Source organism: Antrostomus carolinensis, unplaced genomic scaffold (assembly GCF_000700745.2).
Source record: "Antrostomus carolinensis isolate BGI_N321 unplaced genomic scaffold, ASM70074v2 scaffold2844, whole genome shotgun sequence".
Taxonomy (NCBI): Eukaryota; Metazoa; Chordata; class Aves; order Caprimulgiformes; family Caprimulgidae; genus Antrostomus; species Antrostomus carolinensis.
This window is the reverse complement of record NW_010309881.1, coordinates 25,920-50,456: the sequence shown is the minus strand read 5'-3', so window position 1 is coordinate 50,456 and position 24,537 is coordinate 25,920. Positions and strand designations below refer to the sequence as shown.

At 35.2% G+C, this 24,537-nt stretch overlaps 1 protein-coding gene across 1 annotated transcript in view; it reads left to right on the top strand.

Moving 5' to 3' along the window:
* The first annotated feature begins 2,606 nt into the window (after positions 1-2,606).
* The window catches only part of NUP205 (nucleoporin 205), a 46,962-nt gene continuing 25,031 nt past the window's right edge, over positions 2,607-24,537 (top strand). Inside the window, 18 exon segments of the mRNA XM_010166209.2 lie at positions 2,607-2,744; positions 3,740-3,911; positions 4,881-5,025; positions 5,995-6,154; positions 8,058-8,286; positions 8,462-8,626; positions 9,408-9,583; positions 12,545-12,661; positions 13,982-14,119; positions 15,232-15,382; positions 16,175-16,380; positions 17,744-17,926; positions 19,107-19,157; positions 19,739-19,948; positions 20,744-20,843; positions 22,459-22,596; positions 22,826-23,015; positions 24,108-24,228. Of these exon segments, the coding sequence (XP_010164511.2) occupies positions 6,005-6,154; positions 8,058-8,286; positions 8,462-8,626; positions 9,408-9,583; positions 12,545-12,661; positions 13,982-14,119; positions 15,232-15,382; positions 16,175-16,380; positions 17,744-17,926; positions 19,107-19,157; positions 19,739-19,948; positions 20,744-20,843; positions 22,459-22,596; positions 22,826-23,015; positions 24,108-24,228 (2,325 nt within the window). The 5' untranslated portion in view covers positions 2,607-2,744; positions 3,740-3,911; positions 4,881-5,025; positions 5,995-6,004.

Genomic DNA, 24,537 nt, shown 5'->3' with positions numbered 1-24,537 from the left:
ATAAACTCTTTTTTGGATTAGTTTTCAGTTAGGAAAGTTAGAGCTTTAATTTGTTTTAATGCCTTACAGTACATGTGTTTAGGCTGATGCAAAGCAGTTACATACATTTGCAAGATAAAACAAATGGGCCAGGGAAACAGTTGAACAACATTTGGCAGGCACTTTGGGTTGCTGCTGGTGTTTATTGGACTTGGTAATTTAATAAGAGTGAAAAGACCATTTAGAGTGGAAGTAAATCTCTGAACACTGAAGTTATGTGGGAGAGCCAGTTACAGTCTAGAGTGTGAAATGATTTGTTCACTGGTAGCTATCTTTAATGCATTTGTCTAGGCGGGGGTAACATGGTATGGTTAGAACACACTGATGTTTGAAAAGGACAGAGTGTCTGTCCTTTTTACAGGCTGTACTCTCAGATCCAGCTCTGCTGGCACTGATAATTGCATTGTAAATGACAGTGTGTGAGATGGTAGTTTTTGGTAGTGCTGAGTTTGGATTTAGGGGGTTTGTTTTGGTTTTATTCTTGTTTTATGTGTTTTTTTCCTTTACAACAGAAGAAACACTGAAAAAGTTTTACGTTTGTTGATGCTTCTGGGACACCTTAGGCAGTGGTAAAACTGACTGAAACCAGTGGTTTTGCTCTTCAAGACCTGCTCTTGTCTCGCTGCACTTTGACTTGGCTTATGCTGCCTTATTATTCAGGGCATCCATGTAGCAGTTTGCATTACTTTGTGGTGGTGTCTTGATTGTATGAAAGAGGGGCATCTCCACATCAGAGTAGCTACCTTTTGCTTGCTGTCTTAATGTAAGCAGCCTGGTAAAGATGAGGTGTGGATATATTTGATTACGATGCACCTACTCAGGGTTACCTTGAGGGATGGAGCTGGCTACAACAAGTTACATGAAGATAAAATGTTCTCTCTGTACTTGATTTTATACCATGATATTAACTTGCACATTAAAAAGAAGAGGGGGGGAGTTAAGCAAGTTTTAGGTGAAATGCTTGTATTTTTGTATATAGGCTAACCCCTTCAAGGCCTAGTTCCATTTTATCAGTTCTCTAGGAACAAAGCCAGTTGCAGGGGTTTCTGCCTGTCACTACCCACTTGTTCTTTCCCTCTCTGCTTCAGACATTGCCCTTTCAGTTGTTTTAATGGTTAGCAGGGCCACTTTTGTAATCTATGTTAATGAAATAATCTAATTTTAAAAAACAAGATTGGAAGAACTCTGGAAAATGTTGCCTTTTTTCTTCTTTTTTTTTTTTTTTCTTTAATTTGAATATTTGACTAACATGACACATAGTGCAGTCTGTTAGAGTTGCAGGGACATAATTAATGAAGTAGGCGTGTGTGTGATATGGAACAAGTGGCTCTGAATGAAGGAGGGCAGCAACTTTTTAAAGTAGCTTTTCATTAGCAAAATTGTAGCATGCAAAAACTGCTGCTAGCTTATAATATCTTTGGGTCAGAAATCATCTCAGTAGATGACTGGAAGCACAGAACTACCTACAATCAGGCAGTGGTTGTTATCTGGTAGCTTGCAGGCAAACTGAATACAATTGGTAATAACTTTATCTGGTATATTTAGAATCTGGTGTATATGCATTTCACAAATGCAAATGATTCCTAACAAGGGAAACGTTTTGGTACTTCTGTTTGAGGTGGGTCTTAAAATTTTGAGGATTTTTTTTTTTTAAGAGGATGTTAATACTCGGTGGTAAGAATAATTTTCCATCTGTAAGAATTTAAGTTTAGACAATGATTCTGGCAGAAGTCTTAAGACTAGTTTGGCATACTGTCTTCATGAGACTTGTTGCAAATAAGGAAACTTATAGTGCAGTTTTCAGGCTACAGTCTTTGGGGTAGTTATATTGCTTTGTCTGTTTCTAGCAAAGGAAATTAACTTCTTTATGAACCTCTTGTGCAGAATGTTAGCATCAAATGTGTCTTAGGGATCAGATGTATTTGTTTGTGGGGGTTTTTTTAATGAAAACGAGATGAGTAAATGTGAAAGAAAGTGTCTTTAGGCTTACGATTTTTGTTTCTTATGTAATACTGCCTTTAGTCTTACGGTTTTGGTTTCTAATATATTTTATTCTGCAGTTTGATGCAATGGTGCACCAGATCATGTTAGCAACTGCTGTTCATTTTCAGTCCCTCATATATTGGCTATTTCTTTGTTTTGGAGTTTTCTGTCAAAAATGGAAAGCAAGAAGCCTGCCTTGCCAGGTTACATTCAGATTCAAGGTCTGCTGTCCAGTTCTTAGTTACTCTTTAATCTTACAGAAATGGGTGGAATTTGTTAGGCATCTGAGGATACAAGATGACACCTGGAAATTGTATCAAATATCTTTACAAGATGACTTTCAGCCCCAGAACTTAACTGCAATTAGGTTTTATATCAGACCATTGTTGATTTGGGGTTTTTTTGTGCCTTAAGAAGGGAAATTATGCTTTGTTTGATGGGCCTAACAGTCTGTTCTGTCAAGCTGAGACTAACAGTAAATTTAAGAAGTGTACATATTAAAAGTAGTGTATAAATACTTTGTTTTCTTTGTTTCTTTATCCATTTCAAATACTTTCTTTGTTTTATTTCTTCTTTTAGCTGCCAGCTTGTGGGGTCCATACAAGGACATATGGCAAACTGTAATAAATGCCATTTGGAAAAGGCAACCTGAGGCTGTTCATCGCCTGGACCAGGTTTTAAAGAAACACAAATCTGACTTCATTTCTCTCTTCAGAAATCCGGTACTGGGCTAATGCTCTCTTGTGGAATGAGTGGGAGAGTTCTGATTTATTCTGTTTTGTGTTGTTGGATTACCTATCATTTAAGCCCTGGCCATTCTTTTCATTCTATGTTTTTACAGTACCTAACACAAATGTGTTACAGGAATCTTGTTCTGCTGTAAGAATACAAACAACTTGAACAATACCTAATATTTTGTGTCTTATACAAGATAATTTTATTTATAACATTTTTTTCTCTCATTATTTAGATGCTATTTTGAAAGGAATAGTAAAAGTATCTGATGTTCCATATGTTCCATCAGTCAAGCATTAGCTTTTTTTGCTGCTCTTGTGTGTCTGAAATAAAGCACAAAACTATCTTTGTCTGGTTTTGGTCGATGCTTGTGCTTCAGTCAGGTTAATGGACACACAGAACAGGATCACATGGATTTACAAAATATAGAGTGTGTCTTGTTAGGAATGTGAGATGATGTGGGGAAACTCACTGTTTCTTGGCTGATGGATCAGAAGGTAGTAACTAGAAATACATCTTCTTTCAGTAGCGTTACTTCTGAAACAGAATATGGCTTTTTAAACTGGTTGATAGGTCAGAAAATTTAACAGTCAGTTATAGAGTTTCATCAGTGTGTTTTAGCATCTGAATTTAATGGAAAAAATAATGACGTAGAAAATAGTGCTTGAGATGATACCAATTTGTGTTGAGAATTATATTAAAATTTACTTTCAATCTCCATTATTCTGAGAAAACTAACTGTCAGCACCAATTGTATAAGATTATTTTTTGTACATTCCCACGAAGAGACCATTGCTCTGCAAGTGTGAAACATTTTTAGTATGCCTTTATTATCTCTGTGTTTAAAAACACTACCTTTGTTTTTACGATGACAACCTAACCTGTCAGAACTGTATTTGTGAGGAAGCATTAATGTGTAAAGCTTTATTCAGTATTTGCTCTTGCCATTTTGAATAACTTCTGATGCTTGTTTCTCTTGCAGCCAAAGAATGTTCAGCAGCATGAGAAAATTCAGAAAGCAAGTACAGAAGGGGTTGCTATCCAGGGTCAGCAGGGAACTAGGCTTTTGCCAGAGCAGCTCATCAGAGAAGCCTTTATCCTCAGTGACCTCTTTGATATTGGAGAGTTGGCAGCTGTTGAGCTCCTTCTAGCTGGTGAGAAGGGAAAATATTTGAAGAGCTGGAGAAATACACTTTAAGAAGGCTCCATTTAAGTTGTACGCTTAACATGAATGCATGATTCAGTCAGAGCCTTAGCTTCCTGACATAGAATGTTCTTAAAAAGAAATCTGCTGTTGCTGTAATGTAATATGATAACAGTGTTCTGAACCTTAATGTTCATATTTTTGCAGCTGTTGCAAAAGGGGGAATAATTTGAGGGGTTTTTTTTATTGTTTACTTTCTCTATCACTGAATTTAAAAATAGTTTAAAAAATAATTGATTGAGAGTTTTTCTATAAAGCAATGTAATAAATACTAGTTCTTCAAATTATGTATTAGTTATACATTGATATGTGACTGTATTTGGATCGTAATCTAATAACTGATTAGTAAGAGCAGTATTTGGGAAAATTACACATGCTTTTCATGTAGAAAAATTAATTTAAATGTTACTAAACTATAATTGCTAGTTATCATTACTAGCTACAGTTCATTAGTAACTTTTAAATTCATTGAAGAAATAGTTTGCTAATTTGTCACCTCTGGAAACCCATCTTGAAGTCAACTTCAATCTCTACTGTGAACTTGAATTTTCAATGTAAATTCAGACAGATGATTTAATTTTGAATAAAGAAAATCTATTTTTCTGATAATTAGCTTGAGTTTATTATTAAGGTGGATAAATATCAGTTACAGATACCATTTTGACTAGGATACTTATGGACCTGAACTTCTGTTTCTTTTCAATTTGTGGTTATTAGTTTAATATGAATTTTAATAACAGCACTCAAAATTTCTGTGATTTCTTGGAAGTGCCTGAAGCAAATCAAAGTGATAGTGAATAACAATGATTGTTTTGAATGCTACATTTATATATCAGTTAGAAATATAAAGATATAAAGCTATTATCATAGTATGTATGTTCAACTTTCTGTGACTATTCTGTGCATTTTCATTCAATAGGAGAACACCAGCAACCTCATTTTCCTGGCCTTACAAGAGGTCTGGTGGCTGTTCTGTTGTACTGGGATGGAAAAAGATGCATTGCCAATTCACTACGAACCCTCATCCAGTCACGCCAAGGCAAGACCTGGACATTGGAACTCAGGTCTGTATTAGGGTGATGAGCTGATCAAAGCTCTTTGCTTTGAGTGCTTTTAGGACTGATTAGATTCAAGGGAATACAAATATTCTCAAATTTGTTTGTTTCTCATAACCTGATGCAGCTGCTTACATGTTGGTTTGTTAAGCATAATATTATTTTTTCTTACATGTGTTTTTACTGGATTATAAGGGTATCCATTTTACTTTCAGTTCTTTCATGCTACTTCACCTTTTGGCAGTGTTCAGCTTCCGACACCCTCCCAGTCAGTGTTGCTCTAAGTAGCGATGTTGCTCTAACTACTCAATATATCGGAGACTGAGTTTCTGCCTTTGCTACATTCTGACTTCCCATGTCCTGCAAAACAGAATTGTGCTCCTGCCTTTACTTAAAATGGATGCACTATCTGCTGGTGAACATAATATACTAACGTTTTTTGACTTAAAAAAGAAAACAGTATGCACTGTTTACTTCCAATGCACAGTGATTGCTTTACTAGAGAAAGACTTAAAGACGTTTTCTAGTCTTTTATATATATTTATATTATAAATATAAATTCTGAAACATAAAATAAATGAATACTTTAGAACTAGCTCCACCACTTCAGTAGGGTGTACATAATTGGACAATTGCATTTACTAGTAAGAAAGAGGCTGTGAGCTTGTGAGTTATGTGCATCTTATGTATAGTACTTTTTCCTTTTGATGGAAGTCTTAACTAGCTGATCAATGTTGTATTCTCATATTCCATGTTCTTCAACCTACAGTTACCTGAAGACTTTGTATCCGTTCAACATAATGTTTTGAGAGGGCACTGCTTACTGATTAGTGATGCACATTTAGTTGCTTTATATATATAAAATAGCTGTACATTTTCTGTCAGTACATACATTTGATGGAATTCATTATTTTTTTACTACTTATATGACTGGCAATAGTATGATTAATTGCTGAATCTATGTTCTTTCCATTATAGTCAAGAGTTAATGTCCATGACAACACGCTTTACAGACGATCTAATGGAGCAGGGTTTGACTCAGAAGATCCTCACTCTTGTGTCTCACATTGATTTGAACAATGAACTTGATAAACTCCAGAGAGAGCGAGGGTTGGGCAGTGAGAAACATCGCAAAGAGGTAAAGAAGGGACTGGGTGTGAATATTCTTCTGAATTACTGCACAGATTAGATTTTTTTTTTTTTTTTTTTTTTTACTTTCTAGTTTCTGCTCTTTACAGCTTGTGCTATACCAGTATGGGATCCAGATTGCTTCCTGCATTTCTGTTTTGCTATTCCTCCCTGATGCTAGGGCATATCTTGTTTTTAGTGAAGGAGTATAATCAAGGACAGTAAGAAAGTAAGCCTAATATTTGCACTATGTATATATACATATTATTTTTTTTTCACTTTTATTCTAAAGACTATATATTAAATTGTCTGCTCTCAGCACTACCATTATCAGCACCATTGGAATAAAAATATCAAACTAATATCAAACACAAATTATTAACAAGTCTAGTCAGGCAGATAATGCTTTCTTTAATAATCCAATTGTGTTAATATGAACACAAGCATTTCTAATAGTGAAGAGTGAGAACTGCTTCAAAATGAGTTCTCATTTTTGTAATCCTTGAACTTAATGGAGACTGTGACCAACTGCAGAGTATATTTCTAGTACGAAGATTTTAAACATTGTTTTAATTTCTCAACTTCTTCCTAATGGGTGATCTGTCTAAAAATTATTCTATGTTATAATCAATTTGTTTTCCACCAAATAAAGAACTAGTTTTACATTTTTGCTATTAATCTAGAAACTATGCGAAGAGCATCCTTCTGATTTACCTTAAATTACCTTAATTTACCTCAGTTTTGCCTTAAAATTCATTTAATGCTTAATGTTAGAAGTATTTTTTCTTCCTTTTGGGTGGACTACCATATTTCCCTCTGTATTCATTCTAATTATTATTCTGCTGGAGTCTGTGTGCAGATCTCTTGCTGTGTTAAATGTCAAAAAGTTTTTCTCTTTATCACCATGCGTGTGACTTTACTGACGATGGAATGTCTATAGCTCTTTATTTTTTTATTTAACTAAGTACAATGGATATAGGTCAAGAACATTATTAGAAGCTTGTAATTTAGGTAAATAAAATACAGTTTTACAAAGACCATTGGTGGCTTTTTATTTTTTTAAGGTTTTGGGGGTTTTTTTTTTTTCCCCCCCCCCCCCAACTTCTTCAGCTTTCATAAGACTTAAAGCAGTTAAAATTCAGCTGAATTCAGCGGAATGAAATTAATAAATGAAATAAATATTTGTCCTTATTTGAAAGTGGGCAATTTTTGGTGTAACTGTTAGCAAAAAAGACAACCTTTTTGTTTTCAAGAGCTGGTGTACTTATCATAGTAGCAATATTTTGCCAAATAAAAAGAAAAAAAAATATGTTTAGTATGAAAATTCTTGGTAGCCTTTATGTTGGGCATGATATTTGTTCCATATGTAATAGGGGATAATAGATTTAATTTATGTTTATATTCTAAAGTTGATATAAATATTTTGTCTGGGAGAAGAAGATTCTAGTTTTAAATGTCTCACATTTCTCAATGTCATAAAAGTATAGTCAGTTGAGGGCATCTCTTTTGGGCAAGGGGAGGACTATGACCATATCTGGATATAACTATCAGTGCAGTTGTGTATTAGAGACAGGAAATGTGAGTCGTTTTGTGATATGTTTATAGCTACAGAAGTTCTGTGTAGATTCATGTCTCCTGACCTTGATAGAGATGCTGGTTTGTGTATAGTCATATTCCAGGATATCTACTCACACCTTACATAAAATACCTGGGAATATGAACACATTTAACAAGCAGAAATGTGCCTTCTGGTGTTTAGCAATTAAAACACCCCAACATTTTCTGTAGCTGCTGTCTTTAGAATAATTTTTAACTTAACCTAGTCATACTGATTGACTGATTGAGAAGGACAAATTGAACACATTGGCAGAATAATTATATTCACTGTTTTTTGTTTGGTTTTTCTCGGAAAGGTTTCTGACCTCATTAAAGAATGCCGACAGTCCTTGGCTGAAAGTCTGTTTGTCTGGACCTGCCAGTCACCACTGAGTAAGGATGACACTCTAATCCTCATAAGTTACCTGGAGAAAGTAAAAGTGGAAGATGGCAGCTCATTAGATGGCGTCAATTTATCTCTTCTCATGGCTCTCCTTTACTGCTTTGATGTCAGCTTTCTGGAGCAAGGCACAGAGGATCGTGAAGGTAATGGTGGCAGGTTTCCCAAAGGAAGTTATGTTGTGCAGGTGGATAATTTGTTATTTAACCAATGTTGTTGTTGATCAGAATCCTACTGTAACAAATCAGTAGGATTTTGCATGGTTTTTCCACGTTTGTTTACTGGACGTTGGTGTTGTGTTTCTTTTTGTTCTTCTCCAAGATTTGATGCACCGTCTCCCTCTGCTAGCAGAAAGACAGTATATAGCAACAGTACACACTCGTCTTCAGGAGTCTCAGCCTTGGAAATTACCAGGCCTGCAAGCTACAGTTAGATTAGCCTGGGCGCTGGCATTACGAGGAATATCCCAATTATCCGATGTGACAGGTAAATTACCCTCAAGTGCAGTTCCTGCACATTGGTATTCGGAGCTTGCAAGTGGTGTAACTCAAAGTATCTGTTAACCTTTTTGAGGTCTTAGTATTTACCTCTATGATAAAATTACCTTTTGCACTCCTTTAAAGCTTACTCAATATGTGGATTTGGTTGTTGAGAATTTAATTGCTCTGAAGTGTACACAGATTTAGAAATAATTAGTTATTAGACAGTAATATTGCATAGTGTCTTATTGAAGTGAAAGGGATTTTAATGTACTGAAAAATATGAGATTGCATTTTAGTAGCTTTAGTACCATTTAAATGCTTAAATTAAGAATAGATTCATGCTTACGACTTTTTACATTTGTAAATGTTAAACCTCAGTATCTTGAGAGGACAAATCTATTTTTAATTTTTTTTTTTTCTCTACTTCACAAGATTTCCAGGCTCCCTACTGGGTCAGAATTGAGTCTACTATAGAAATCTATTAAAGAAAATGTACACATTATAATTAATGTTTAATTAAGGCTGGTTTGTGATTCTTAGTTCACAGTCTTATATTTGATTTGATAAACGGATTATGCACTTCAAGACTCATTAAAGAAGAAAGTTGAGATCATAACCAGACATTAACTTGTCTTTGCCAGTCTAGTGTTTTCCTGTGTGGTGGAAAACACATAATTAATTGAAGTATATCGATTTGCGTATCGGCCAGGTATTCTGAGATATATTTAATTTGTTAACTGATAATTGTAACTTATTTTTCCCCTCTTGTGATTTTTGTTGCCCAGCTCTTGCAGAATTCACCGAGGCAGATGAAGCAATGGCAGAGCTGGCGGTTGCTGATAATGTCTTCCAGTTCCTGACTGAATCTGTTGTGGGATCTGAAAATTTCTACCAGGAGGAATTTTACATTCGCAAAATTCATAACCTTGTCACAGACTTCCTTGCGCTCATGCCAATGAAAGTGAGTTCTTCATGTGAATAGGAATTCTTGAGAAATGTGGGCGTCTCCTCTGTATTTCTAACATTAGGACAGGTAGCAGAGGGATTCAGATATGACCCCCAGCTAGAGGTGCTGCAGTTCAGAAAGCTTGTTGAATTTATGGAACCTGTATAGTTTGCGATTTTTTTTCCACACTGAAGTAGAATGTGATTTTTAAAACACTTAAGTGTGGTGAGATTTGCAAAGCAAGTTTTTTGTGGTGGTAGTGATTTTGTTTTGTTTGGTTTTACATGATTAAAATTTCAGTGAACGCTGGAATTGGTGGTAATTATGTGAGTATTGATTTTTTTTTGTTACTGTTTTTTTCTTTTGATACAGACAGTAGTGTAACCTAAATTAAGTTACTGGTTTTGTCTCTCATTTTTAATTTATTTGTTTACTAATGATCTTTTCCATGTTTAAGGGGAGAGATTCTGCTTTTTCTTTCAGTAGTATCGAGCGTTGGGAGAATGAGCAGCTGTTTTCACTAGAACAGCAGAAATGCTGCAAAAGTATTTTTATAAAAGTTTGAAGCAATTACAAGAGTTTTATTTCTACAAGACCTTGTATCTAGACATGGAAAATGAAAATTCTGTGAAAATGCTTTTATTTAATTGATGGAGGCTTTATTTTATGACCCTCATTGTGCTAAGCTATATTTGGAGTTGCCAGTAGTTACTTTTTTCAATATGTAAAAAGAAGTATTTAAAAATATATTTTGTTTATTGTGAGGGCATATATGAACATGTAGACAGCTTTTAGGCTTAATCTCAATTTCTTTATATTCTGTAAGTATTGCATGTTGTTTTCTCAGGCTGTCTTTTTAAGCCACAGGATATCCATAGAACAAGTATAATGTCAACTCAAGCAAGTTAATGTTGGTAACTTTGCAGCCGTGTTTCTGCTGCAATGGCTGCCTGCGTACAACACTTACCACGTTGTCACAGGCTTTGGACATCCTTTGAAGGCTGCATGCAGCAGTGTTTGCTCTAATACAGACACAGTAGCCCTTAGGAATCTTTAGAATATATGAGGAACATGTGAGGTAGATTTTATGGAAGTTTCTTAAACAATCAAGTGCAAACAGATTTGGAACTGGGAACTTTTTTATCAGCCAGATCTTCATGGGATGGTATTGTTTTATGAAAGATGAAATGTCTCCCTGTAATGATACCAGATTTTATGGAAAAGATACAAGGTAGATTTTTGAATGAAGATGAAAGAGCTGGAGACTGACCCAGGCTGGGATTGCTGTTTTATTAGATTTGGAGCAGATCTGACCCTGCCTCCTGTATCCACAGAACTACCTGAAAATCCCAAAGCTGTTGGTTCATTTGTTGGTACATCTCTCTTCATTGCATTATGGAATTGGAGGCTTTATCTCTGGGAAGCATATTTCTCTTTTATTTTGAGTTTTTTGCTTCGGTTCAGTCCTGCAGTTGATTGCAGCTAATGCTTAAAGATTAAGAGAGAGAGAGATTTTTCATTACAAGTAGGATTTTATAATACAAGATATAAGCAAAATTATGATTGTTGACTTATATTCCAGTTTGATAGAGGCTAGTACTAGTTGTTCTACAGGAAAGACTTTGTTAGCAGGCAATTGGGAATTTTTTGTCTTAACTTTTATTGGTTAGTGGTTGGCTTATGTGCTCAGCTATTTCTACTGAACCTCAAATTTTAGGTAAAGAGAAGTGGCTGCTTTTCAGGATCTTTTTGTTCGTTTGTTTATATATAATCTTTGTTCATTTTATTTAACTCTTCTGTATAGTTTTAACATTTACACTGCTTACCAGTGATGATTTGGGTAAATCTTTTGATTGACTGCATTACATTCAGAACTCTATAATTAGCGTCAGTAGTTCAGGTAATTCATTATTTCATTTATCAGCATTTTGTCCATATATTAATTTTATTAATGTACTAATTTGGCTAGTTTGCTCTGACCCTTTCCACAGGTATTTCTAGTTTTTAACTATTTTCTCTTGATGAGACACAATTATTTTGCTGCTCATTCAATTTTGCAAATTAAGATATATTATAGACCATGAACCGATCTCTATTTACTGTCACCATGTTTTAATTTTTGGTTTGCTGAATTGTTTGCTTATTTCTGTTTCTTGTTCTTCAACATCTGATTAATATTTAACAAAACTTTTCATCTCATGGCTATTTGCTTTCTATAAACTTCTGGTAGGGTGTTTTGTCAAAGGCTTTTTGACATTAAAATTAAATGCCAGCTGTTTTTTTTTTTTTTAGCTTTTTCAACACAAAGAATTTTAAGATACTGATTAAAGGGCTTTTTTTTAATTGCTGCATTTGTTCTTTCCCTCCCTTCTCTCTTCTTTTTTTTTTTCTATTGTATTTATTGACATGTGGTAATGCTTTTAGTTGCACTAGTAATTTTGGGTCCAAAGTAATTACATCAATCCAAAACTTACCAAAACATAAAGTAGCTGTAACTAGAAGTAGCCTTAAATGGTTAAGAAAGGTGCAATCCACAAAGCTATATACAGAAAACATTTTTTTTACGGTGTTTTCTGTTTCTTTTCACTCCTTGTGGATAATGGCCTGACTTTGTTTGAAGCTAACCTATCCAGCTTTGAAAGTAAAAAGAGGAAAAGAATCTACCTTTTGGGGCCAAACTAGAGGATCTGGTGAAGTCAGATGGGACAAATTCCCATGATATAAGTTCAGGGCTTTTGCCATGAACTGAGGGCCCAGGCAGTGGGAAACTGATTGAGTGTATCTTTGAATGTAAGCTCCTAGCAGAGAAGGAATTAAAAAAAATAAATAAAAATTGAGTATTCTTGTCATGTATGTGCAAGTTCCCTTACTTGCTTAGTTTTTAATAGGCTGTTTAGACAATTCCATTATTTCTGTTCTGTTTCATTCTTAGCTAAATATAGACCAGTGTTTTTCTCCACTTTGTAAATTGTGCAGGTGAAACAGCTGAGAAACCGTGCTGATGAAGATGCTCGCATGATCCACATGAGTATTCAGATGGGTAATGATCCACCTATTTCTCTTCGGAGAGATCTGGAGCATTTAATGCTTTTAGTAAGTCCCATTTTCTTTTAAATTACTATGCCAAAAAATGCTTGTGACTTCCCTTCTTCATCAGAAAATCCGTATCTGAATGATAACACACGGTGCTGGATCTTTCCCTTTTTGGATTAGACGGATTTTTTTCCTTGAGTATAGGCACTTTCTATAACTTTCATCTAAAGAATCTACTGCTTTGGCTTCTAATGTTAAAGAAGTGTAATTTAATTCTTTGTTAGTAAGTAAATACTGCATTGTTTCTTACATTTGGAGAATTCTTGAGCTGAAGTTATTTTACAAAATATTTAAATATCAAAAATTTAAATTATAATAAGATTGTCTTAACACATCTATTATCTTAAGCCATCTTATTTTGACATAACTTAGAAATAGGAATTTTAAGACTACAGGCTGTCACTGGAGTTGAGATCTTGCTAAATGCATTGAAGTTCTTTGGGTTGAAACACCTTTGTTTATCTAGACCCTAATGTTTACGTGGTGTTTTATGTTTCTGTAAGTCTTCAGATATCTCCCTATTTACTCTGGGTAAACTATAACTAAGTTTTAGGGGTTTTCCCCTACTATTGACATTTACTCTGATAAAGAATTGAAAAGTTTAAATAATTTTCAAGTGTTGATATATTTGTAATGAGAATATTGGAAGACTGTTCTGTATTTGCTATAGGGTACGCCAGGCAAGGTGACACCATAAAAACTACTGGAATTACAAATTCCCTAATTTCAGTAGAAATTTGACTACAAGGGTACATTTAAAAGAAAAATCTTTTGGTTTCTGTCATATTTTTTAATAAAAGAAAAAAGAATGAAATAGAAAAAAATTAAATAAATATGTTTATTGAAATATTAGTTACTAAGGTTACCTGACTGCACTTTCAAAAAAAACCCCACATCGGAAAACAGATTTGCATATTGAACTGGTGTATTTTATATTTTTTGTTCATTAATAAATTTAAAAAATGTATATTTCCCCTTATTTAGCATGAAAATGTACGATATGCAATTATCAATATAACAATCTTTAATATAGGGACTACTTGTTCTTTTGCCAAGGTAGCTGTTTAATAATTAGATAGAAGGTATCATTTAAAGTTATGAAAGTTCCACTTATGTGTGCATTTTGAATTTCTCTGGTTGTCATTTCTTCTGATACTGCTATTTAGAAGCTGTCATTTTCAGGGAGTTTTAAGGAATGGAACACCAGCCATGGGATGCTTTACCTCTCAGACATATTTAACTTATCAGTGCTTATTGTTGAAGTCATCATCTTTTCTTTATATAGTTGATATTTTTCTAACATCATCTGTTCTCTGATAGATTGCTGAATTGTATAGGAAAGACCCCTTTAATCTGGAACTTGCACTTGAATACTGGTGTCCTTCAGAGCCTTTGCAGACATCTACCATCATGGGGTCCTACCTTGGAGTAGCTCATCAGCGACCACCTCAGCGCCAGGTTGTCTAGATATTCTTGAGTAATTACTAGTAACTTGAAATTAAAGTAATTAAAAAAAGACAACAATGTTTTTGGGACCTTTATTACAGCTAGCCTCTAAAGAAGACATTATCTTTTATCAGTGGCTTATCTGCATGTGTCCTGCTCTGTATGACATAGTTATTGTTGCTTGCTCTAAAATGAGCTACTGCCAGTCATTCATGGTTGTCAAGAAACTTAGTAAGAAAGAGTCCTAACAAACCTCTCTGAAAATTTTGTTTAGGTCTGATTTTGTTGCAGTTGTAAATTAACTGTGATAACAGTGCTGTTGTGTTTTATGTCCGATGACCTCTACGTAGCTTTTTGGTGTAACTGAGAAGTTAAATTCCTTAATCATAAAAAACTTCATTAACTGTAGGTGATAGTACTTTGGGGGAAAAAATCCATGAGTACTGTAATTACTTAAAGCCCAAAGATTATAGCCCGTGAGAGATGAAACTTAAAATTAGAATGAAGCAGCAATCTAAACGGATGAAGGAGATGTTCAGAAATTCTTGGATACCTGGGATGGTGTCAGCCTCAATGCTTCTTGAAGGACTGTGCATTGTCAGACAAAACCTAGTACAAGACATATTGGACACATCCCAAGACCCATGTGGAATACAGGCAACTTAAGTTAGGTCCTGGTGCAATCTGTGAACACCGTAATATGACCTTGGGAGGAAGCAGTGTGTGTGTGAGTCACTGTGCAGGGATATGTGAATACTGAATTATTTTCTAAGATCCCTTAACTTGCAGTGTGAGATGTGTCAATAATAGTGCTGTGCAGTATTTGTGAGCTGAAGTAAATTTTATCACTAGAAATACAGAATTGGCGAGTTAGTATACTTTGCAATATCATGAATTGTTTTGTTTTATTTCCTCTTTGAAACGTGATTTTCACTTTCAGAGAAACTGAATGCTCCAGGCTATAAAGCTTTTTTTTTTTTTTTTTTTTTCTTTTGAGTTGTGATTCTGCCTGCCTCCTCCCAATATTAGAATCTATTTTCTGACTTTGACTGTGTATTGTTTTCCTAAAATACCTAGTTTGTTGTTTTGGTTTTTTTTTAAGCACTGATCTTTATTTGTTCTAGGTTGTCTTGTCGAAGTTTGTTAGGCAAATGGGGGATCTACTTCCTTCCACAATTTACATCCCATACTTGAAAATGCTGCGAGGACTGGCTAGTGGGCCTCAGTGTGCTCATTACTGCTTTAGTTTGCTGAAAGTCAATGGCAGTAGTCATGGTAAGAAAAGTAACACTTCAGCTCTTTTTTGACTCCTTTTCTTTAAAAAAGTACAAAGACCCATTTGAGATGAATTATGGCTTCGTACTTTTGAAATTTCATTATTAGTACAAAGATGAAATTGGAAGGCTTCACTTGAAAGTGTAATCTGGAAAAAAAGAAAGACTGACTGGTAATTAAATGACTGAGTGCTTTAGCAAGTAATTCACATAATGAAATAATACATTTTTTAAAAAAGCTGTGTCTTAACACTGTAAGAGATGCAGAATATCAATATGACTTATTATAAAATATAAAATTAGTAATGTCTTAAAGTTCAGTTGTATATTTTGTAAATATCATTATCTTTGCTGAGCTGACTTTTTTCAAAGTGCTTTGTTCTGTTAGAATTTTTTGATAACATGTAATGTAATAGCACTTTCTCAAAGTAAGAGATGCCAATCAGTTCTGTGTTTTGCACTAATTTTGCATTGACCAAATTGGGGAAAAAGCCCCTACTTTGAATATATAAATAATGCTGCAAATATTCTGATTCATGAAACGGAAAACTTAATTGTACTGGCTTCTCATACTAGCACCTTTCTATCTCTGTTGAAAACAAAAAACACACAAAAAAACCCCAACAACAAAAAGCCTCAAACCAGAACCACTAAGTTTGGTAATAATAGCTTTACTTTGAATTTTGTTTTCCTCTAGATAAGAACGTTTTCCTTTTAAATTTAACTACCCTGCTTGTCACCCTTTGAAAGAGTAGAGAGAAAATCTTGACACCTGTTTGTCATTTTTTTCTAGTGGAAAACATCCAAGGAGCAGGTGGCAGTCCTGTCTCCTGGGAGCATTTCTTCCACTCTTTGATGCTTTATCATGAACACTTAAGGAAAGACTTGCCAAGTGCAGACAGTGTCCAGTATCGTCACCTGCCTCTCCGAGGAATCACACAGAAAGAGCAGGATGGATTAATTGCCTTTTTACAGCTGACCACTGTTATAGTAAATTGCGTGAGTAACCTTTTATTTGGCTTTCTTTGTTAATGGTTTGGGGTTTTTTTTCTTGCAAAACTTCATCATTCAGCTGTGAAGTTTGCTTGACCAAAAAGATATGTAGGGCAAATTTACTCAGCAGTTGTCATTTGGTTAGTGAACTTCAAAAGTATGGGAAGCATCAGGAGTAAAAGTTATGACCAAACTCACAGTCTGGGCAAAGCAGGAAGAGATGACACCTTTTCCTTTATTGCTGGTGTTACTGATTGTCTTGCTTTCCTGACACTTTGATGTCCTGAAGATGTCTTTCAGAAGTGAGGTATATTCAAAAGAAATTACTATGGAGTGGGAAAGTTCTTTGCGTTTAATTATGATTCTGAAAAGGTAAAAATAATAGATGAAATTAAAAGGAAATGGTAGAAATTTGGCAAGGAAATTGATCAACTGTGAAACTTGCCTCCAGAGTTAGATTTAAAATGGCCCCAAACCAAGAATGTAAAATGTGCCAGGAATTGACTGGAAGAGATTCCAAGTGCAGATTTTGTATTGTGAATTGTTGGGGTAATTCTGGATACTGTGGAATTCAACTCTTCAGTACCCACTAGACTGCAGCATAAAAAATTCTGTGATGTAGTGAGATACCCTAGGTTTCCCTGACACAAACACAAGACAGATCAGTGAAACTAATTAGGCTTTTTAAAATTTATCTTTGGTGGTGGTGTTATATGGTGTTCCTATGTCAGCTGTCATGTCAGCATTGGATAAGCATGGGGAAAAAAGAACTCTTTAAACTAGTATTTCCTGACATCATCAAACCATTACCTGGGAAGAAGTAATTTTGTTCTAAGGATGCAGGGAATTGTCATTTGATGAGGTTAGAGGCTTGTTCCTGTCCAGTGGTTCATCTGAGAGTCTCAAATGAGCTTACTCTGGTGGTGATCCTGCTCTTAGACTTAAACAAATCCATATACGTTCCTAGCAAATGCAATTTAAGTTCATAATAGAAGTATTAATAAAGTCCCTCTACCAGTGCTTGAAGGAGTCTAGAGTGCAAGTACTTAATCTTATTTAAGACTAATTCCATGAATGTGTATCTACTAAAAAAAAAAAAAAAAAAAAATCGTGTTGTTATAAGAAGCTTATATTATGCACATAATTTTCCTGTATGGATAGGTGCAATTTTAGTACTTGTGAGTCATTAAATTGAGCTTTTTGTTCAATTAAAATTGTTTGCTTTGGAATGGCCTGCCATTCTTCTGATGTTTTATGTACCTTCAAGTATGAAGCAGTCATTGATACTGAATTGTGAGTTAGAGAGTGTTAAACATAAATAGTCTTCAAAGTAATAATGTGCAGTTTTGTTTTCTGCTGAACTCTGAAGAGTGAGAATGCTCGCTTGGCTCTTTGTGAGCACCCTCAGTGGACACCAGTAGTGGTCATTCTGGGACTTCTGCAGTGCAGCATTCCTCCTATTTTGAAAGCAGAGCTACTGGAAACCCTTACTGCTTTTGGAAAATCTCCTGAAATAGCTGCTTCACTCTGGCAATCCCTGGAATATACACAGGTATTTTAAGATTTTCAGTGCTTAGAACTATAGCATCCCAATCTGTTGAAATTGTCAGTGTATTTGAAATAGTATCACACTTTCTCCTAAATTTCTTGTTGCCATTGTTAAATAGATTTTTTTTTCACTTAATTAATGCAGTTCTTACTTTGAAATTATTTTGAAAATGACAGTATGGTTTTATGCCTCAGGGATCTTATTTTACATAAATACAGGTTTCCTAAGAGGCAGTCCTATGTGCTCACTGTTTTGTTTTTTTTTTCCTCAGTGTATGTCATCAGTAATAAATGTTTTTCAGGTTACATATTTTTCTGTTTGTTGTTTGTGGGGATTTTTGTTTGTTTGGGGGTTTTTTTGTATGTAATATTCTTCCAGTGTGAATGGTGCTTATAGAATGGATGCACTAAAAAGCTCCACTTTCAGGCATTTAATTTTTAGAGGAAGTTAATTGTAATTTACAGGATATTGTTGCCAACTTTCACATTTAGATGGCAAATGTCTGACACGTATTAAAACCCTTACCTTTTAAGAAAGTATTTTTTCAATTCTGTCTTGATTTCAGAGGAAAAAATAAATATGAATGCTAAGGAAGATGACTACCAAATGAAAATGCTCTCGATATTGTTAATTCAAAAATCATATTGAGATGGGCTTATTTTATAGTGTGTGTTATGGCTCAGACTAATTGCTACTTTATTTGGAAGAACTTGAGACATTTGAACTACAACTGCTGGTTTGTTGTTAATTACTAATCTGAAGACCCTGACAATAGTGGTATCTTATAATAGTAGTATTTTAAATGCTCTCCACCTTTACTTCCTAATTTAAGATATTCCTTAAAATATACTAGTGTAAGAGATAACAAGGGAAACATTTTTCCCCTAGCCAATATAAGACAAAAATCATTAATGTGAAAGTATTTCTGTTCTTCCTTTCATTTAACAACAAACATCATGCAGTTCTTTGAGCATGTAAAGCTAGAAGCATACAAGTGTACAACATATAATCCAGCCTTTCAGACAGAAAAAAATTAGCTTTTTACCTTTTTAGTGGATTTAGGAAACCTCTTCTTATAGCTAAAAAGTGATGAGTACCTTTTAGTCCTGATAGAAATGATGGTGACGTGCTTCGATTATTGTTGCATTGTTTGCCTGTTTTCATTTCTCTTTCTGTTTTGAAGATACTGCAAACTGTAAGAAGTCCAGGCCAGAGACAAGCAATTGGTATTGAGGTAAGGGTTTCTTTGTGCCTGGGTAACCTCTCTGACCATCTGCATATGAGTTTGGGAAATACTTGCAAAGGCTGCATCTGCTGCTGTGTCCATGGGAAACCCTTGGAATAGGTGCTGTCATTTCACTGCTTCTTCCTTTACTCTCAGGCCTGCTTGTAATGGCTGGAGGTTTTATCAATTTCTGAATCTAGTGCAGCTTTGTACTAGTAACAGAGCAGCATCTAAACCCTCAAATTCCTTATGAGCACTTCTTATTGAGATTTTCCTATTTTCCTAAATTGGCTTCACTTTTGTTACATCTTAGTATGGCTCACTTCTAGTAAAAGTGGTAAATTAAAGTAAAGTGTGTAAATGTTGAGGCATATCTTCTGCTAGCTCAAAAATGGATGAAGAGTGTATTGCTGAACTGAAATGACAGTACTGTTGCTTCACTGCTTTTGCTTTGTTTGTGGTGTACCATAGACGAAAATGTAGCAGAGTCAATTCACTGTAAAGTAATTAGCAGATGATGCTCTTATATTATTTGTTCTCACATGTTTTTTCCTCCCTCAAAATCTTTGATTTTCTCTCCTCTTGGGAAGGTTGAACTGAATGAGATTGAGTCCCGATGTGAGGAATATCCTTTAACCCGTGCCTTCTGTCGACTCATCAGCACGCTAGTGGCGAGTTCATTCCCCTCTAATTTGGGAGCAGGTCTCCGCCCACCAGGCTTTGATCCCTATCTCCAGTTCCTTAGGGACACGGTGTTTCTCCGGTTCCGCACAAGAGCTTACCGAAGAGCTGCTGAAAAAGTAATTTTGGTTTGATTTTTTTTTTTCTTTTTTAGGATGTAGTTAAAATTATTTGGCACTGCTGATATGGCTTAGATCTTTTTGAGAAGCTGTGCAAGTTTGATGCAGCAGAGCTAACCTGGAGCAGTTCAGGATCTATGAACTACTTCTAAGGAGTCTGTGTAAAGTACCCTTTAAAAAAAAACCCAAAACCAAACCAAAACAAAAAAACCCAAAGCAAAACAGTAGTTTGTATTATTGCTAAATTTCAGTTTGCTATACAGGATTGTGCAGGTCTATTGCGTGGCTCATGACTTCTGACCACCGCATGACAAAATCTGCAAGTCAGATTTGACCTTTTTGTCCTTTCTTCATTGTTACTTCAGAGAATATTTTGGACTTGCTGAGTCAAGGAATTTTGAGTTTCCTTTAGGATAATTGTGGATGAAAGCACATGCTAAACTATCCTGGAAGCTATTAATGATCTGTTATTAGCTGTATACCTAATAAAGACTCCTTATGGCCTGTAGTTTCAATATACTAATACGTATATTGTATAATAGAGCCTAAAATGGGCAATAAATCTGTTTTAGTGTTCCCTTTTACTCCTGAAAGAAAGCTTTGCCTTTCAAATTATTTGACATGATGAATTATAAGTGTTGTTGGTTAGTATTTCAGAATTAGATAGTCATGCCATACTTCTGATCCGGTACATCACTGCACTGCCTGTTGTAATCTTTGTCATCTTGGTCTTGTTGCTGCAGTATTGGTCTTATTCTGTGTATGACTTTTTCTTCATTTTGTGATTATCTACAGTGGGAAGTAGCTGAGGTTGTTCTGGAAGTGTTTTACAAATTGCTACGGGACTATGAACCTCAACTTGAAGACTTTGTGGACCAATATGTGGAATTACAAGGTTAACTTGTTCATTTGTTCACAGACAAACAGAATTGTAACTTGCTTTACTCTCTTGCATCTATCTTGTGATCTTGTTTATTGCAAGTAAGCTTGTGGAAAGCTAGACCAAGGCTTTAAGATAGGAAGATGTTCAAAAAATGCCCACATACTATCAGTTGCTGATTCAGTAGTGCTTCATGTACGCTATTTCCTACTTCCCTTGCTCTACTACGAGGATGACTTCAGTCTCTTTTGCATTGTCAATTTGATTAAAGAGCAGCATTTGACACATAAAAAACACAGTGGTTTTGGGCCTGTTCCTCAGGATTCCTTTGGTCTATATCTAAATCACCACTATTTATAGGGTTAATTTAAAGTTGTCTGTGTATTTGATATATACTCTGATATTAATATTATTGATATTGTTTAGAACAGACAGTAGCAGTAGAATTATGATCTGAAGTCAGTTAATTCTGGACAACTGTTCTTTAAAAGGCCAAAGTAGATGTCAGTTGCCTCATTATAGGAAATTTAAGGCTTATTTGGGCTGCAGATTTTTTTTTTTTTTTTAATACAAAGTTTCATCTTAACATTGAATGCAATTCTGATACCTGTGGATTTGCCTGTAGCAGTAGAGAGAACAACTTCTGAAGTGAACAACAGCTTTAAGACATAGGTCTCCAGTGGGCATTCCTCAGTCTGGGAGGCGTCTGTGCCCTGTACTTTGACAAACAGTTCTTGGCAGCTTAACAGGCTTGAGCGATTTCTGTCAGCTCCTTCTTGTCCTCAGCTGGTCCTTCAGCTTGTGTGGTTTTTGTGAGTTACATGGTACGTTGTAGGAATGGATTAAAACCCGATCTTTTTGACTAGATCCATTTCTTGAACTGATTCAGTGTGTGGCTCCACAGTGGCTTGGCATGTCTATTGGTGTGTTAGAGGGCAGGACAGACATGGAATGAACAGCAGGAGAAGGGAATTATTTAAGCACCCTCATTCTCACTTGTATATTGAAGAAGATATTCTGCTTTTATCCACCATAGTTTTCTTAGAGACTAGATAAACCAGAAACATTAGTCTTGACTTTTTAGTCTGTTTTATGAGGGTCTTTTAGGCTAGTAGTTTTGTTTTTGCATACCTTGTTGCAACAGACATGCAAGTATATATATACTATGAGCATCAGGGGTTCAGTGGGCCTTCTCAGCTTTGACTTATGGAAATGCTTTTTCCCTCATCCAGGGTCTTCATGCAGGGGCTTGTTTGGGGGGATGTAAGCTTTTTCCAGTTACTTCAGTCTTGCAAAGCCATTTAATGCAACTCCAATATGTTATAACGTTCTAGCATTGAACTGAGTCCAAGGTCAGATCTACTTAGGGAAAGTGTTACTGGTTAAAGTTGAAATTGTGCTATTAGATGTTGAAAAGTAATGGTAATTGCCATTACTATTCCCCAACTTTCTGAATTACCTAAATAACTTAGGTGTAAAGAAAATCTCTGAAGACTTTGTATACAGTATGTTTTGTCTAATCAGATGTTGCTTACAACAATATGGACTGTTAGGTTTTGTAGCTCAGGCTAGCTTGAGTAATGGAAGTCTTTTCTATTGGCTGTTACTTTTTTTCCCCTCCTCTCTTTAGGAGAAGAAATAATAGCATATAAACCACCTGGATTCAATTTGATGTATCATCTGTTGAATGAGTCCCCAATGCTGGAACTATCCCTTAGTTTGCTAGAAGAAGGGGTTAAGCAGCTTGATACTTATGCTCCATTTCCTGGTATGTGCCTAGAATTTATTTTTCACGTGAAGATAAAATGCATACTAAGTAGGATTTAAAACTGACACTGCATATCTTCGATGTGATGTTGTTTCTCTTGCATACAAAAATTGTTTTTTAGGGGGAGTTTTCCTTGTAGTAAACAACTGACAAGTTCTTTCTTGGTGCAAGGCTTGATGAATAAGGTTTATGAATGTAGTCTGTTTAACTGCTCCTTTGTTTTATGCAGGGAAGAAGCATTTAGAGAAAGCTGTACAGTATTGCCTTGCACTTCTAAACTTAGCCCTACAGAAAGAGAATCTTTTTATGGATCTGTTGCGGGAAAGCCACCTTTCCCTTATTGTAACACCGCTGGAGCAGCTGCTTCAAGGAATCAATCCTCGCACTAAAAAGGCAGATCACGTGGTGAATATCGCTAGGTATGTGCAGAGCACTGAGAAGGGAGGGATTTTGGAGGCACAGAAGTGTTTGCATCCTGGTCCTTTGGTTAGTTTTATTAGCCAAAGCTTCTCTTTGCACAGAGCATCTCTGAAATTTTTTTTTGGTGGGGGGAGGTGTCTTCATAGGCGATACGATCTGTGTATTGTCTAGTGCAAGACTGGGATCTGCATTTATAATTTTTCTTCATAATTTTTTTCCCCCCACTAATGATTTTTTTCCTTGCCTTATGTGCAGTGTTTCCTTTGCATATAATTTTCAGTTTGCCTCAGACTTTGGTTGTCATAGGGTGGGAGAGTAAAACTACATTTTGTTGCTGTTGGCCACTTGAATGTTTTACAGTATTGTCCATTCGTTACTGTATTAAAAGTATCAAGCTAGAAATCTGAAACTCCATTTCAAATGTGAAACTTCAGGATTTCCACTTCCCACTGACACTTTCTGTTGGTGTTTGATTTTATAATGACTTTATAGACAAACCAACATTGATGAATAGTAGAATTGAGTGCATAAAAGAGCAGTGAATGCACAACATGGAATGCTTTAAAGAAATGAACTCTTTCTATATGTGGATTTTTGTCTTTCATTTATATTACTTTTTTCACACAACAATAGTTGACAAATAGTTTTTTAAAAAGTGTACCTTTTAAGATACTTTTAATTTTTTTTTCTCTCGCCTGTTTGGAGTATGTGCAGTAGTTGATTTTGGCTAGTTTGGTATTCAGCGACACTCATTTCTGCATGATCTGAAGGTATTTTCTTCGTGTTTCTTGTGTGAGCCTGTAACTGGTTTTAACTTCTCCTGCAGTGTTTGAGGTAGATTTTGGATAAAAAGAATGGTAAAAAATTCCAGGAGAGATTATTGTCCCTACTCAGCCTGCTACCCTTCCTTTGATGGAGGAGTGTCAAGTGCTTTATGTAGAGTGAAATTTTGTTTGTAGCCTTAACATTTTCTCATGTAGTTTGATTTGTATATGTTTTAGTTCTAACAGTTAATTTCTCATCTCTGTATTGCCATCTTAAAATAGTAAAATTCTCAACAATTTCATTACAATAATCTTGTATATTTGAAGGTATCTCTGTCATGGAAACAGCAATCCTGAACTGGCTTTTGAAAGTGCCAAGATTTTGTGCTGTATTTCTTATAATTCCAACATCCAGATAAAGCTAGTTGGTGATTTCACACATGATCAGGTAAGTGCCAATTTCTATGTATCAGGAAAGAGAAACTGGTGGAAAAATACTGGTGCTCCATAATGTTACTTTAAATATTAATTAAATGTTACTTTAAAGTTTCTAAATCAAGTACATTAAAACTATACTTTGTCTTATATCTGCCTACCTCTAAGAAGTCTTTTACTGTGGCATTGTGAAAAGCAGCTACTTAATTGACTGAAAAAAACCCAACAATATTATGGATGTTTGTAAGAAGGAAAAGGACAATATTCTTTAAGATACTGAGATTTTTTTCTTGACTTTATCCTCACAGGTTGAAAACTATTA